At 41.7% G+C, this 14892-nt stretch overlaps 1 protein-coding gene across 1 annotated transcript in view; it reads left to right on the forward strand.

Moving 5' to 3' along the window:
• Positions 1 to 1666: 1666 nt before the first annotated feature.
• The window catches only part of LOC143930645 (transient receptor potential cation channel subfamily V member 5-like), a 95490-nt gene continuing 82264 nt past the window's right edge, over positions 1667 to 14892 (forward strand). The window contains exons 1-2 of the mRNA XM_077455140.1: positions 1667 to 1868; positions 7849 to 8209. Of these exons, the coding sequence (XP_077311266.1) occupies positions 8142 to 8209 (68 nt within the window). The 5' untranslated portion in view covers positions 1667 to 1868; positions 7849 to 8141. The remainder of the gene's footprint in view (positions 1869 to 7848; positions 8210 to 14892) is intronic.

Raw genomic sequence — 14892 nt, forward strand, 5'->3', positions numbered from 1 at the left:
TTTTCCCCATCCTAATTTTCTTCTATTTGCTCCAGTCCCTGCTGTAGAGAAACAAAACAGAATATTGCCACCTCGCCCCATGATGGGTTTACTTCCTCTTTGATTCCCTGCAAAGGTAAAGCATAATGGACTACTATGCATCGCATAGTAGCCCATTATGTGTCACTTACCTGACACAGGAGCCAGCGAAGTCACTGCTGTCCCCTGTAGTTCCAAGCATCCATCTTCTTGGTGTGTCTCCGTGGGTCTCACTGCTCCGGCGCTGTGATTCACCGGAGCAGTGATGATGTCACTCCCGCACATGCGCACGGTAGCCGTCACTCGCCGCATATCGCCGCGATCTGCGGCTTACCCAGTGCGCCTGCGCACCGCTGTCTACGGCGCATGCGCCGTAGACAGCGGTGGCTGTCTTCAGGTAAATATCTCCTAAACCGTATAGGTTTAGGAGATATTTCTTGGACCTACAGGTAAGCCTTAATCTAGGTTTACCTGTAGGTCAAAGTGGTTTGTAAGGGTTTACAACCACTTTAAGGTGGTCAGATGGGACTAAAATTGAATTATTTGGATTCAACACCAAACGGTATCTCTGGCGGAAATCCAATTCAGCTCACTAGTAAATACAGCTGGATAAAACAAAAACTATCTGTCTTAATTTCAGGCTGCAAAGCAACACAATCTAAATATGATTACTTTAAAGAGGGGGGTGATTCTTAACTATACCCATGTGTGTGTGTATCATATATTTTTTATATATATATATATATATATATATATATATATATATATATATACCGTATTTTCCGGCGTATAAGACAGTAGAAAAAAGTGGGGGTCGTCTTATACGCCAGATATACAGCTGGGGTTATCATATGCCAGTCGCCCGCTGGATGTTAAGCCCTCCGGAGTGTGCATTAATACTGTATACATACAGTATACACTGCTGAGCCAATGCCGGCGAGCGATGTATTCTATTAATGAATACAGTGCCTGCTCGGATTGGAGTAACAACCTCTGCCAATCTGAGCAGGCTACATACAATAGCCTGCTCGGATTGGCTGTGAGAGTCAGAGGCACGGGCTGATGATGTTACATCCTCTGCCAATCCGAGCAGGCATTGTATTCAATAATAGAATGCATAGCTCGCCGTGAGTGGCTCAGGGTGGTATACTGTATGTATACTATGAGACAGCATGTTACCCGGCACCAACTTCGCTTCTGGACGTACGGTATTACTGCACAAGGGGGTCATCTTATACAGTGAGTACAGCACAAAACCAAAGTTTTAAATCGAAAAGTGGGGGGTCTTCTTATACGCCGGTAAATATGGTGTAATATAAATAAATAAATAAATATATATATATATATATATATATATATATATATATATATATATATATATATATATATATTATATTATATACGCCATTAGTTTATACAGCACTTCACATATATATTGTACATTCACATGTGGGCAATAGACTAGTTCATCTTGGTCAGCTATGGTCACATGTCCTCAATGAACACAAAGGGGTTAAAAGACAGAAACCATTGATAAAGTAAGTAGCTAATTAGTAAAGGGGATGCCCTTTGTTTGAAGTTAACCACTCTAGTATGTTGTGTTTGTGGTTACACTCGAACATGAACATTCCTCCCAACGTAACTCGTCTGGCAGGTTTCAGTCTATTCTTTCTATAAAAAAAAATGCTTGGGGATAAACCGGGTCTGACAAAGTCATATTATACAGGGAGAAGGTGACAAAAGTTACAGCAAGATTTCTGTCAAAAAACCCAGGGAAAAGGATTATATTTTAAAGTCAGGTGCTCGCAGAAAATAAATTGAAAATGTTGACCTCTACCAAGACCAACAAGGTAGGTGAATCTGTTTTTTTTGTTTTGTTTTTCTACGCTCCTTAGATGTGAGCTGCCTTGTTTCACATCTATGTTGTAAATGCTTGTTATAGTGTTTCAGATATACAGTGCCTTGAAAAAGTAATCATTGCCCTTGCAATTTTCCACATTTTGTCGAGTTGCATCCAAAAACGTAAATGTATTTTATTGGGATTTTATGTGATAGACCAGCATAAAGTGACAGATAATTGTGAAGTGAAAGGAAAATAATAAATGGTTTTCAAAAATGTTTACAAATAATTTGTATTCAACCCCCTGAGTGAACCACCTATCGCTGCAATTACAACTGCAAGTCTTTTTGGGGATGGCTCTACCAGCTTTTAACATTTTAGAGTGACATTTTTGCACATGCTTTGCAAAATAGCCAAGCTCTGTCAGATTGGATAGAGAGTGTCTGTGAAGAGCAATTTTCAAGTCTTACCATTGATTCTCAATTGGATTTAGGTCTGGACTTTGACTTGCCCAGTCTAACACATAAATATGCTTTTATCTAAACCATTCCAATATAGCTCTGGCTGTATGATTAGGGTCGTTGTCCTGCTGGAAGGTGAACCTCCACCCCAGTCTCAAGACTTTTGCAGACTCAAACAGGTTTTCTTTTAAGATTGCCCTGTATTTGGCTCCATCCACCTTCCCATCAACTCTGACCAGCTTTCCTGTCGGTGTTATAGAAAAGCATCCTTACAACATAATGCTGCCACCACCATTTGTTTTTTGCTGTTACATGAAAAAATTTGGAAAATTTCAAGGGGTGTGAATACTTTTTCAAGGCATCGTAACTGCCATTGACATCAATTTGCTACAAAAATTGTTAGAAATTTAAATTTGCAATTTGTTGAAATGGAGATCCCAGATCGACAAACTATCTTTTAAAAGGTAAAATAGTGTAGGGCAGTTCTAATATGACATTTAACATACTTGAGTTTACCGATATCACAGAGCCAATCCACAAACTATTTACTATTTACATTCAATCATTTTTTTATCAAGTAAGATTAGGATTACAATCCACAAAAAGCAAAAGCTTTAAGCATTCTAGGAAAGCTTTCAGGTATTAAAATTTATAAATTTATGATGCACAGTCATCCAAATAAAAATAAGTACATAACAGGTATTGTTATCAGGCAATATGCTATTTAAAATCTAAAAAGAACAGACGTATTCAGCAACTGTATTTCCCAAAGTCATAAAACAACCCCTTTAAAAACATTTGACTGAAAATAAAAGTAGAATGAAAAAGGAAGAGTAGCAAAGATTAGAAATGAAGAAAAACAGAAATGTAGGACCTGACTGTCTTGAACATAAGCTGCACATTAAGTGGATAGAGAGGTGTGCATATATTGGAGCTCATGGCTCCCAAACTTTTTTACAGTTGATTTCTGGTGTCATTCAGTATACTATCTATTTTTTTGGGGTCATTTTCTAAGAGATTTTTTTGTTTGGCTTGAGACAGGGAAATTTAATTTTTTCTCCATGATTTTTCTATAGTTATCTTAGCCACCAAAATATAAAGAAGATAAGTATATGTTGGGGGGTTGGGGGGGGGGGGGGGGTGGATGTGGAATATTCTCAACAGGCTCATTCATTTAGTGATTTGAAGAGATATTGATTGATTTGATATTAATTATATTGGTATTCCAGTGAAATTCTCGGTAAAGCAAAAATCCCCTTCCAGAATCCTTTTGATCTTAAGACATTCCCACCAAATATGATACATGGTGCTCTGGAGATCACATTCCCTGAAGCAGAAAGGGGAGGAAATTGGGTAAAGTTTTGGGAGGCGATAGGGGGCCAGGTACCATCCCATTAGGAGTTTAATATGGGCTTACATCAAAAATACATTCAATTCCTCTGAAAGAGCTGTAATACCACCCATGTCATTGATCTAACTCATTAGCGACCCAGAGGTCCCTATCCTACTGCACCATATTTGACCATTTTATTAGGAGTATCGAGTAATGGCCCATACATTTTAGATACACCCCCCCTTTTGACCTGGATCATGGGTACACTGTTTTTCATAGGGCATAAAATGCAGTACTTTGGAACGATCAAGCCAAAGGGAATGTATGTAACGTGGGTTTTGGTTAAAATTAAAGTTTTCAGATGGAGGCATTTCCAATTTGTCTCGGCACTGTCAGTGCTACAACATAAAAGATCCTTTTTTAAGGGTAAAATAATGACCTACTTTTTATAATCCTGTCTAACTACCAATTAAAGACTTTTACATCCATACCAGGTGGAAACATTGGATAATTAAAAAGGTGTGCTAATGAATAAAATGAAGGCGTAAGACATACAAACTATTTAATTGTTATGGAAGTTGCTTGGATTATTCATTAAGTCAAGGGGGATTGAAATAACGTTGCATCATGTTGTGACTTGCTACAAAGGCAATTGTAATTTTATGCTGGTGAGTAGCTAAACTGCCCAAAGCCTTTTTTTTTTTTTTAAAGTACAGCAGAGTTGGTTCAGACTCGGGGAAAGATTGCGACCATATAGTCAGGATTCGCCCACATGCCTGAGCCGGCCACTCCCACCCCCTCCCCAGCTTAGCACTCCAGTGGGCGCACAGGAGGGCAACACAGAGAGCTCTGAGAACTGAGCAATCAGAGGTGTTTGATCTCTCGGTTCTCATTTACCCAAAGCTTGTTTATCTTAGAGCCGGCGGAGGACAGATGCAGCATCGGGTGGAACCAAAAAAACCTGACCGCTCAGGTCTGAGCCTCTGTACTAACAATCTGATGTTAGCACAGTGATCTACCCTGCTGAGCTATTGTATTCTGACAGGGGGAACAGCCCCCCCCCCCCCACCAGAACACTCCGGTCAGCACTCTTAGCCATTGGCCGAGAGCGCCGACTGGGAACCAGTCGGCAGACCTTTTCCGGTCATGACCCTTCAGCAGAAGCCGGACATTCGGCAGGCTTCTGTCGGACCGGCTGCTGTACACAAGGCCCAAATGTCAGGCGGCATCAGCTGGTTCAATAGAAGCTGGCTGATGCCACCTGACATTCAGTCCATGTGTACTAGGCTTAAAGGGGTTGTAAAGGCACCTGGCAGTCACCACCTCCCCCCATTTTACTCACCTGAACCCCTTCATTCAGTCGGCAGGGACACGCTGTCTTTCTCTCCATGGGCTCCCGGCTCTTGATTGGATAGATTGATAGCAGCACAGTCATTGGCTCCCAGGGGGGCAGGGCCAAGTCCTGCATTAGGCCTCTATGGACGCTGAATGCTGGACTCGGGAGCACACCCGCAAGGCAATCCCCCGGAAGAGTGCTTCTCCCAGGGGGTTATCTGAAGAGGGGAGGAGACGCGAGAGCCACTGGGGGACCCCAGAAGAGCAGGTTAGGGACCACTCTGTGTAAAACGAACTTCACATTGGAGGTAAGTATGATATGTATGTTATTTAAGAAAAGAAAATAAAATTACCCTTACAATCACTTTAAATCAAGGACATGCAACAGGAGAGCATAGTCAGAATATTAGAGCTTTGGATAAATGCTATAAATGTAGTAGTAATAATAGTAGTAGTGGTAGTAATAATAACCATAATCGTATTTTAGATTACGACAAAATGATAAATGCTCTTGTCAGTTTTTAGCTTTGAGTGCACAACACTATTTCTTCTGTGTATGCAAACCCGAAGAAGGAACCTCTTATTTGCTCCAAATTACCCATTAAAAGCAATTTGTTATATATATATATATATATATATATACGGTCAATGCAAAATATTGGTCCTGCTAGATATCTTGTGAGCTGCTAAATTCCTGTGTTCAGTATACTGTTATCAGGGTGCTATTTTTTAGGGTAACAATGCTGCTCCACTAGTACAGTGAGGCCACGTACACACGCGGGGACTGTTTGCTCAACTTTGTCCGCTGAACAGTGTTTCGGCGGACAGTCCGCTCGTGTGTGGGCTTTCAGCGGACAGTTTCAGCGGACAGTCTGCTGAACAAAGTTTTTCGGAAATTCCGAAAAACTGTCCGCTGAAACTTTGTTTCAGCGAACAGTCCCCTCGTGTGTAGGCTTGTTCGTCAAACTAAGTTCCGCGCATGCTCAGAAAGGATTTACACGCCGAAGTTTGCATTGCAGTGTATAGGACATCGTATTTTTCGTCCCGTCGTACGTGCCGTTCACGTCATCGCGCACGGTTTCAGCGGACTGTTCGTTCGTCGTGTGTGGGCAAGTCCGTCCATGCTAATTTTGAGCGGACTGTCCGCTGAAACTGTTTGACGGACAAAGTTGAGCGAACAGTCCCCGCGTGTGTACGCGGCCTGAGTGAGTGTTGTCGCCCTAGGACAGAACGTGTGTTACTGGCAGGATCACCATGTGATAAAAAAGGAAAGAAGCCTGAAAAAATAAAACAAATGCAGACACCACATCTAAGAATTTGTATTCTGCATTATATTACATTTTTGTCCTTGGGTTTAGTTATGTTTTAGGGATGAAAGGACTGCCTCCAGTTGAACTTGAACTTGCTCTCTGTTTGTGCATTGTTATATATGTCAGCCATAGTTCAAGTCAGATAGTTTAGAGAAGGGTTTCTCAACCAGGAATTCATGGAACCGTTGGAACAAGAGCTTCCTATGGGTTCCTTGAGCAATGAGAAATTTCTGCATTCCAGATATGTTCCTACTAGCACCATTGATCTTCCTTTTTATTCAGCCATCTGTAAGGCCGCGTACACATGCGGGGACTGTTCGCTCAACTTTGTTCGTCAAACAGTTTCAGCGGACAGTCCGCTCAAAATTAGCATGGACGGACTTGGCCACACACGACGAACGAACAGTCCGCTGAAACCGTGCGCGATGACGTGAACGGCACGTACGACGGGACTAGAAAACGAAGTCCTATACACTGCAATGCAAACTTCGGCGTGTAAATCCTTTCTGAGCATGCGCGGAACTTAGTTTGACGAACAAGCCTACACACGAGGGGACTGTTCGCTGAAACAAAGTTTCAGCGGACAGTTTTTCGGAAATTCCGAAAAACTTTGTTCAGCAGACTGTTCGCTGAAACTGTCCGCTGAAAGCCCACACACGAGCGGACTGTCCGCCGAAACACTGTTCAGCGGACAAAGTTGAGCGAACAGTCCCCGCGTGTGTACGCGGCCTAAGGGTGTAATTGTTCCCAATGACACAAATGTAAGGAACATTCATCCCACTGACCATCACACCCTTGTATCATTGTATCATGAGGTGTGTGTGTGTATATGTAATGTATATATAATTTTTAGCAGGGGTTAAAGTTATTTCAGGGGTTCCTCTGTGTTGAGGAAGGCTGATTTAAAGAAAGCCTGGTCATAAGTTTCCTTCAAACATTCCTACAAAAATGTTCATCAGGACATTCTTTTCTACTATTAAGTCAACTAATTTTGTTTGACCCTAGAATTTTGTACAGACCTGCTATTTGAATGGAATCCAAGGTGTAATTCAACAAGTTTCATTATGGTATGCAGGATTTTTCCCAAACAAAAACCACATTTGATCATGCTCCTTCAAGTTTTATTATCATTCAAATTTAAAAGTACCTCTGAATTTACTCCAATAACCATTAGAAAATCAAACCAAAAGAAAACTTTTTGAAATTCTATTGATTTGTGTGCCCAGCTGTAGGGACCACCCTTATCAAAGGTTTCTTGACATAGTGTGGTTTCCAAAGGTTACAAAGGTATGCAACTAAAACATCTGTTTTTACCCTACGGAGTTGAAAAAAGATTATTTGGGTTTTATTTATTTATTTTGCTGGCCAGCCTAAACTCATCCTGGGGACTCCCTTTGTATTGCCCCATCCATGTGTAACTTTCCCTTGCTATCTAGCATGGCTGCCATTGTTGCTTTGTTAATTACTTACTATATTAAATGGGAAGCATTGTGGTTACATTGTCTTGTTTTCTGAGCCTTCGGTAATTGTCCCAACATTCTAATCCAACAGGTGACTCTCTACATTCATTAAAAGGAATCCAAAGAAAAGCTTGAGAGCCAAAAAGGCCAATATTAATTCATGAAGTCTCCAGGAATTAGCCCACTGTACATTTGTAATTGGAAACCCTTTCCGCAGCCTACAGGATGAAAGGAGAGCTGGTGTAATGTGCCCATTGTCTCCAAGGTGGACTGTTTGTCCAGGACTGGCTGAGATCTTTTTTATTGGGTGGAACGCCTTGTCAATGCATCCATGGGATTGAACTGTTCAAAGATTTAAAAGAATTTTGTGGCTTGAGAGTTAAGATGGTCATATGTTGGAAAGCGCAGAAGGAGGAAACCACATGTGAGATCAGCTTACGGCAACTAAAAAGGTATTTTCTTTTTAATTCAGTTAACTTAACAATAGATTCCATCCCCCTCATCATTAGAAAAACTTCTAGGATATATAGCTTACCCTTCATTCTAGAAATTCAAGTTGCTTGGCTGCCATGCTGACCTTCATGGGCTGCCTGAGACCACCATTTCTGCTACCTCCTCCTAAACCATTAAAAAGCTTAGTACAATCTCTGCTATACTGTGCCCCGTGGACACTCTGGATGCCATCTCATTTTTGCTTCACTCCTTTGGCTTACAGGATGCTGGCACAGTGGTGCTGTATGGCTATGCTTCTTTCGTTGTCAGCAAGCTGGAAACAGGTCCTCCCAGCTTAATGGCTTCTAGGATGCATACATTTGGTCCATACAGCATCAATGATTGTTCTGTTGCAGATGGCCACCTGCACCATACTAACCAAGGATGATGTGTGGCCCAGCCTCCAGGATATAAACCACCAGCTCAGTAATGCTGTTCTGAATCCAAAAACCATTAAAGTTAAATGTATCAGAATTCAAGTGTACATGTTGCACTTTTTGCCACTAAATGGAAAAAAAATTACCAACTCCTGACTGCAGTAATGCCAACAGTAATGAGTGATTTTCTGTCTAATTGTGTCACTAATTTGCTTAAAAAATACCCCCCATTTTTGTTTTTGATCACTATCTGAAGCATAAAAAATCTTCTCTTTGATGGATACTAGCCACAGTGGTTTGGCTACACATGAGACAAAAAATCTACTGTTAGCTGAGCTTTTCCAATCTATAACTATATAGATGTGAAGGCTAGAGGGTCAGTTATTATAAGCTGGCCATTAACTAGTAGTTTTTGAATAAATGTTCTTAAATTATTTGTACATTTGGTGATGGGCCACGAATGTTGTTCAAAAGTATTTAAACATTTGTTTGCTTTTAACATTGTTTTGGAATGAATGGAGTTTCCTGAACAAAAACACGTAAATCAGGGCTTGACAACTTTGCTTTGAATCTAGGAGCAAGCTAAAAAAGTTAGGAGCTAGTTTTTTTTTTTTTTTTTTTTTTTAACTAACAAAGCTTTAGTTTCTGTTCAGAGTATAAAATGGTAGAATAACATAAAAGCTATAAATTACCGGTACTTATACCTACCCTGCCAGTCCCATGAGGTGGGCAATTATAAGTAATATATAGCATTTGTTTTATTTAACATATTTAAAAAATCAGATAGCTGTCTCATTCAGTTACAATTTTACTGAAAGAGGCAGCTTTCTCACTAGGTATTTTCAAGGGATGCAACACAAAATTACCACAAAGTTAATTTTAGGGCACAAAAACACGATAAAGTACCCAATTCTTTGGTAAAATATAAAAGATAAGGGTTGCACCGAGTAAATAGATACCCAACATGTCAAACCCTATGTAGTACTGACCCCTGAAGGAGCCGCTGGTTTTATTTGGGCTTACCGTTGCCTCACCTGCTTGCTTCTCCGTCTTGGGGATTCCGTGGTAAATGGCCCAAAGAATGTTGAAACTGACACTGAATCCTCTTTTGGGTTATTTATTTACAACAAACAAAGTCTCTTAATGGAGGTTAGAGGATTAGGGGTGAGTTCAGGCACTTAAATTGCAAGGTGAAAATATATTCAGAGAATCCAGAGAATAAAACTGTTTCACAACTGGATTCAACAACCCTTGGATAGACCTCTCTCACTAGGCCTAGCAGCCAGTGGGATGCTTGGTAAAGTCTCTGCCACAGACTTGTGAGGTACACTTGAGCATTACTGAGGGATGTGGATACATTTAAAGAACTGACATACGGTACCAGTTTCTCTCAGCCGATCCGGCAATACCGTATGAGTGTTGATCCAGGTTGCGTCCTTCAACTAAGTCTCCAGGTTCCTTCAGAGAAACCAGCCTTGCGCATGGTCTTTTCCTGAAAGAGTCCTCCCCTGGGGTTCTTCAGTTGCCTCTCCCTTCTGATGAGACGGCACCGGACCATCCCTGGATCAGTAGGCTCCCAAAATTTGCTCAGGCTTATCCCTTCAGTTCAGTCGCCCCGGGTCAGCCAGCCCCGAGACACAGGATGCATAGTTCCACACCCCAGGCCAGGAGGACCATGGGGCTGGGTCAGGAGGACCACCAGAACCCAACAGACAGAAATTACTCCTCCGCCAACATGGCGTCGGTACCTTAAATACCACCCCCCAGAATGCACAACAGGAAAACACTCCCACTGGGCTGGTTCCCGAGAGATATGTGGCATTCAATGCATCCAGCTAGACTGCGTTTCTACTCTTGCCGGTGGTGACAGCGAAACCTGCGGTCAAGGAGAACCTAGTGCAACCCAGCTAGACTGGTACTGAAACCATAAATTTAGAGAAATAATCCCGAAGCCCAACTGTGGCTTCAGGCAACTTAACCTTACAAAAACAATAACACCTGCTCGTCAGGAGCCAGCGCTACATAAATTTGCATGTGCCCATGAAATGGCGACAAACTTCAGTACCACTATATTTTGTACATGCATTGCTTAAAAAGCCCCCTATAGGTCACCAGTTTAACATTACAGAGGAGGTCTGGCACTAGAATTAGTGCTCTTGTTCTGGCGTGCGCAGCGACATGTTACATGCGTATTGTAATCAACGTTTTGATGGGAAGGTGCCCCAACGCGTGTGTTAACATTTGTGCATGCGTATATGTAGGGGTGGGGGGCCTCAAAACATTTGGGGGAAAATGTTATCTGCTTGGGTGTAACTTTCATTTTTTTTTTTTTTTTTCAATTTAAAACAATTTTTTTTTACTTAACTTTTTTTTCTTCACATAGGGAACAAAAAATCCCCTATGTGGTAATTATTTGGTGTGAGCTTCTCTTTAATGAGACATGCGGGTTCTAAAAGACCCTGCACATCTCCCCTGAATGTAATTCCGTGCATATTGCATTGCATTCTTTCCAGGCCATGTTGGCTGGGGGAAACAGTCAACGGGAACCAGGAAGTGACATCATACACGTCGCTTCTGGGTCAGGAACAAGATGGAAGTCAGGAACACATGTCTGCTCTCCTCCCTCCCTCTACTATGCCTGGCCTGGGCCTGCAAATGGGCATGTGGAGGCCAGGATACATAGCAGGGGCGAGCCCATGGGGGGGGTGGGCATTTTACCTGCAAGTGTGGAAGCGATTGGGCAGCAGCAGAGCTGCCGAATGCTTCCACTTGACAAGTGAGTGCTGTTGCTTGCCCGGGGCTAAATGTAGAATAAAACTGTGCATCCCTAAAACAGTGAATGGACTGACAAAAGCCCAGGTACTAGGGCTCAATTTCTAGCTACCATGGTGACCTGGCACCTAGGATTTGTCAATTCCTGACATACATTATTAGAAATATGTTCGTACAAGGAGAGGATTTCTTAATGGTCTGCAGTGACCTGAAGTGCCATAAAACCCATTAGGGTCTTTCTTTGAGTTAACCTTTATTGCCTTTGAAATACTGCACTTTCATTTTGGAGTGTCCGTCATTGGACTTTGAAGCTAGTTTGCCCATTGCTTTTTTTTTTTTAACATTGTTTTTGCACTCTATATACATTTTGTTTCTGTGGATTATGGACTATTGAATCTACATTATTTGGACTTGTTCATATTGCACATGCAATTTGCACTTTATATTTAGTATTTGTACTTGAAGTTTTTTTGTTGAGTGAGCGCCGCTTATACATTTATCCTAATTCAGACCTGGTGCCTAGGATTTGTCAAGTCCTGACATACATTTTTTAGAATTATGTTTTTTCAAGAAACTTTCCATCCTACTTCTTCTCTAGTTGAAAATGAACATTGACCCCACTGACCATTAGAAAATCAAATGAAGGTTCTTAAAATGAAAACATTTTCAAACATTCTGTTAGTGTATGGCTGACTTTAGATTGGATGATGTTAAAATGTATCTGTAGACCAAACGTTTTTTCGATAGGTTAGGAAAGGGATTCCTTAGAATGTCCCCATTTGTTCTGGTTGCCATTGTCACCTAGCCAGAATGTGATGGGGAAATAAAAAATCGTACAGTTGACACTGGAAGGGAAATCAACCCTACACATGACAATGTTTTTTTTTTTTTTGTTTTTTTTTGTATGTACCTAAAAGTAATTAATTCAAAAGTGGTTATAACCTTTTAATTAACCTTTAGCCCCAGAGGGTTTTACCCCCTTAATTACCAGGCCATTTTTTGCAATACGGCACTACGTACCGAACCAGCTCACGCCGATATACAAATGGAGAAAAACTGCGCCTGCAATGAGTCCAACCAGGCCCGGCGGACCGGAGGGTAAAAATCATCCAAATTGGGTATTAAACAATGAATTGAACCATTACAGTCTCTGGATAAAGCGTATCTCCAAATATATGGCTGAATAAAAACACCTCTGTAATCCACAGTTAGAGTGTGAGGAACCACCAACACATGAAAAGCCGCTTACCAGAGGGCCAACCCACACCAGCATTCGGCTATAACCCAGCCACGGCCTCTAACATCAGAATGAAAGACCCCAGGAATGCTTCTCAGATACTGCAGGGTGCTGGGCTCCTTCCATAGAACATGCGGTCACTGAAATCATACAGCATATAGAAAGGAAGGGGACCATAGCATAATTCCGTAATGCAGGAAATCGTGCCGATATACGTCGACAATTTGAAGAGGGTTATCGTTGTTATGGCAGCAGATAGCTACCATAACCCCGGTATGCTCTTCTTCAGTGAGCGGTCCGGTTTCATATAAAAGTGGTCTCTTCGGCGGATTTGCCGCAAGATCACTTTTATCGGCGGCGGGAGGGTACTACGGCTGCACTGTATTGTGTACTGTGCATACCACCAGAAGTGTAGTAGCAACTGTACTACAGCTGAGCTGTATTGTGTACACCACTAGAAGTGTAGTAGAAACAGTACACCACAGAATGCAGAGTAGACATAGGCAGGACTGGATGCAGAGTGTATGTGTGTATGTGTATATGTATGTGTGTGTGTGTATGTGTGTGTGTATGTATATATATATATATATATATATATATATATATATATATATATATATATATATATATATATATATATATATAAATAAATATAAATCACTAACTGAATAACCTGCCTTCTTAATCTAAATCAAGCTATCTCTCTGTCCACACCAACACTACACAGGGCCGCCATGTAGGCAGTCTTCTATAGTGTGGGACGTGAACTAAGTCCCCCTGAGCCATGATTGGCCAAAGGCACCCTTCCTTTGGCCAATTATGGCTCTATTAGCAGAGGACGCTGGGATTGGCCAAAGAAATTAACTGCGATCTCGCAGTGCATTATGGGGCATTCCGCAGGGCTCAAATTTGTGACGAACGCCCTATAATGTTCGCTCTTTGCCAAACACCCGATGTTCGACCCGAACATTGAGCTCCTCTCTATTTGGGAATTACAATTCTCATCATGCCTAGTCATGTCTGTGAATGTGAGAGTTTTACAATGCCACATGGGACGTGTAGTTCTGCAAAAGCTGGAGGGTCATAGTTTGGAGATACCTGCTCTATAGTTACTCTTTTACAGAGAGGACACCATTAACAAGCGTAATGACTTTCATTGATGACTCCTGGCAAAGGTGTCATCTCCGTAAACATTCTGTAATCTTTTGTGAATGTTGAAACAACATGCCCCCTCCTTCATCAAGACCTACGTGATGGCACGTAGCTTCTGCTTGGAATCCATTTTTTTATTTACAAAGCGAAAAAATAAAAATGAGTTTTTTTTATGCACTGTACACCTGATCGGATTTTCCGACAACAAATATTAGATGTGAGCTTGTTGGCGGAAAGTCCGAACATGTGTATGCTCCATCGAACATTTGTTTTCGGACTTCCCGCCAACAAATGTTGGCTAGCAGGTTGTCACATTTTCCGCCAACAAATGTTTGTCGGACTTTCCGGTCATGTGTCCACGTGTTGGACAAAGGTCCACGCATGCTCGGAATCGAGTACGAGCTGGAGATATAACTAGAGTTCGTAATGGAGATATCACGTACGTCTTGTACGTCACTGCGTTCGTAATTGTTGGCCAACATTTGTGTGACTGTGTGTATGCAAGACAAGTTGGAGCCAACGTTCTTCGAACAAAAATCCACGGTTTTGTTGTTGGAAAGTCTGATTTGTGTGTACAGGGCATCAGGGCTGTCTTTAATATTGATTGGGCCCTGGGCAAAAATTTGCTTAGGGCCCCCCTCCCCCCATGCAATTTCACTCTCCACCTTCTCTGAGACATACAATAAATAGCAGCTAGACTTAAAATCAGTCTACTGTATCAGATCAGGCAGCGATTGCGATTGGTTGCCAGAGGTTACAGCATATCATTACTGCTTACTGACTGGTTGCTAGAGGTTAGAGCACTCCTTAAGGCTCACTGATTAGTTGCTAGAGGTTACAGCACATGATTTCGGCTTGTTGATTGTCTGCTAGAGATTACTGTACAGTAATACTGCTCACTGGTTGCTGTAGGTTACAGCACATCATCTCCTCACTGCAGGGGGCATGATATACATATGAATGCTGCCTTATTTACATATCAATGACGTTGGCCTCAGCTATTTACATATGCATGTCACTGCTATTTACATATGAATGCTGGTTATTTACATGTAAACACAGGGTCTGCAGGTGAGTCGTCTGTACACAACAACAGGGCTAAAAC

This window comes from Lithobates pipiens, unplaced genomic scaffold, assembly GCF_037356315.1.
Source record: "Lithobates pipiens isolate NorthernLeopardFrog02 unplaced genomic scaffold, aLitPip1_a1.2 Scaffold_25, whole genome shotgun sequence".
Lineage (NCBI taxonomy): Eukaryota > Metazoa > Chordata > Amphibia > Anura > Ranidae > Lithobates > Lithobates pipiens.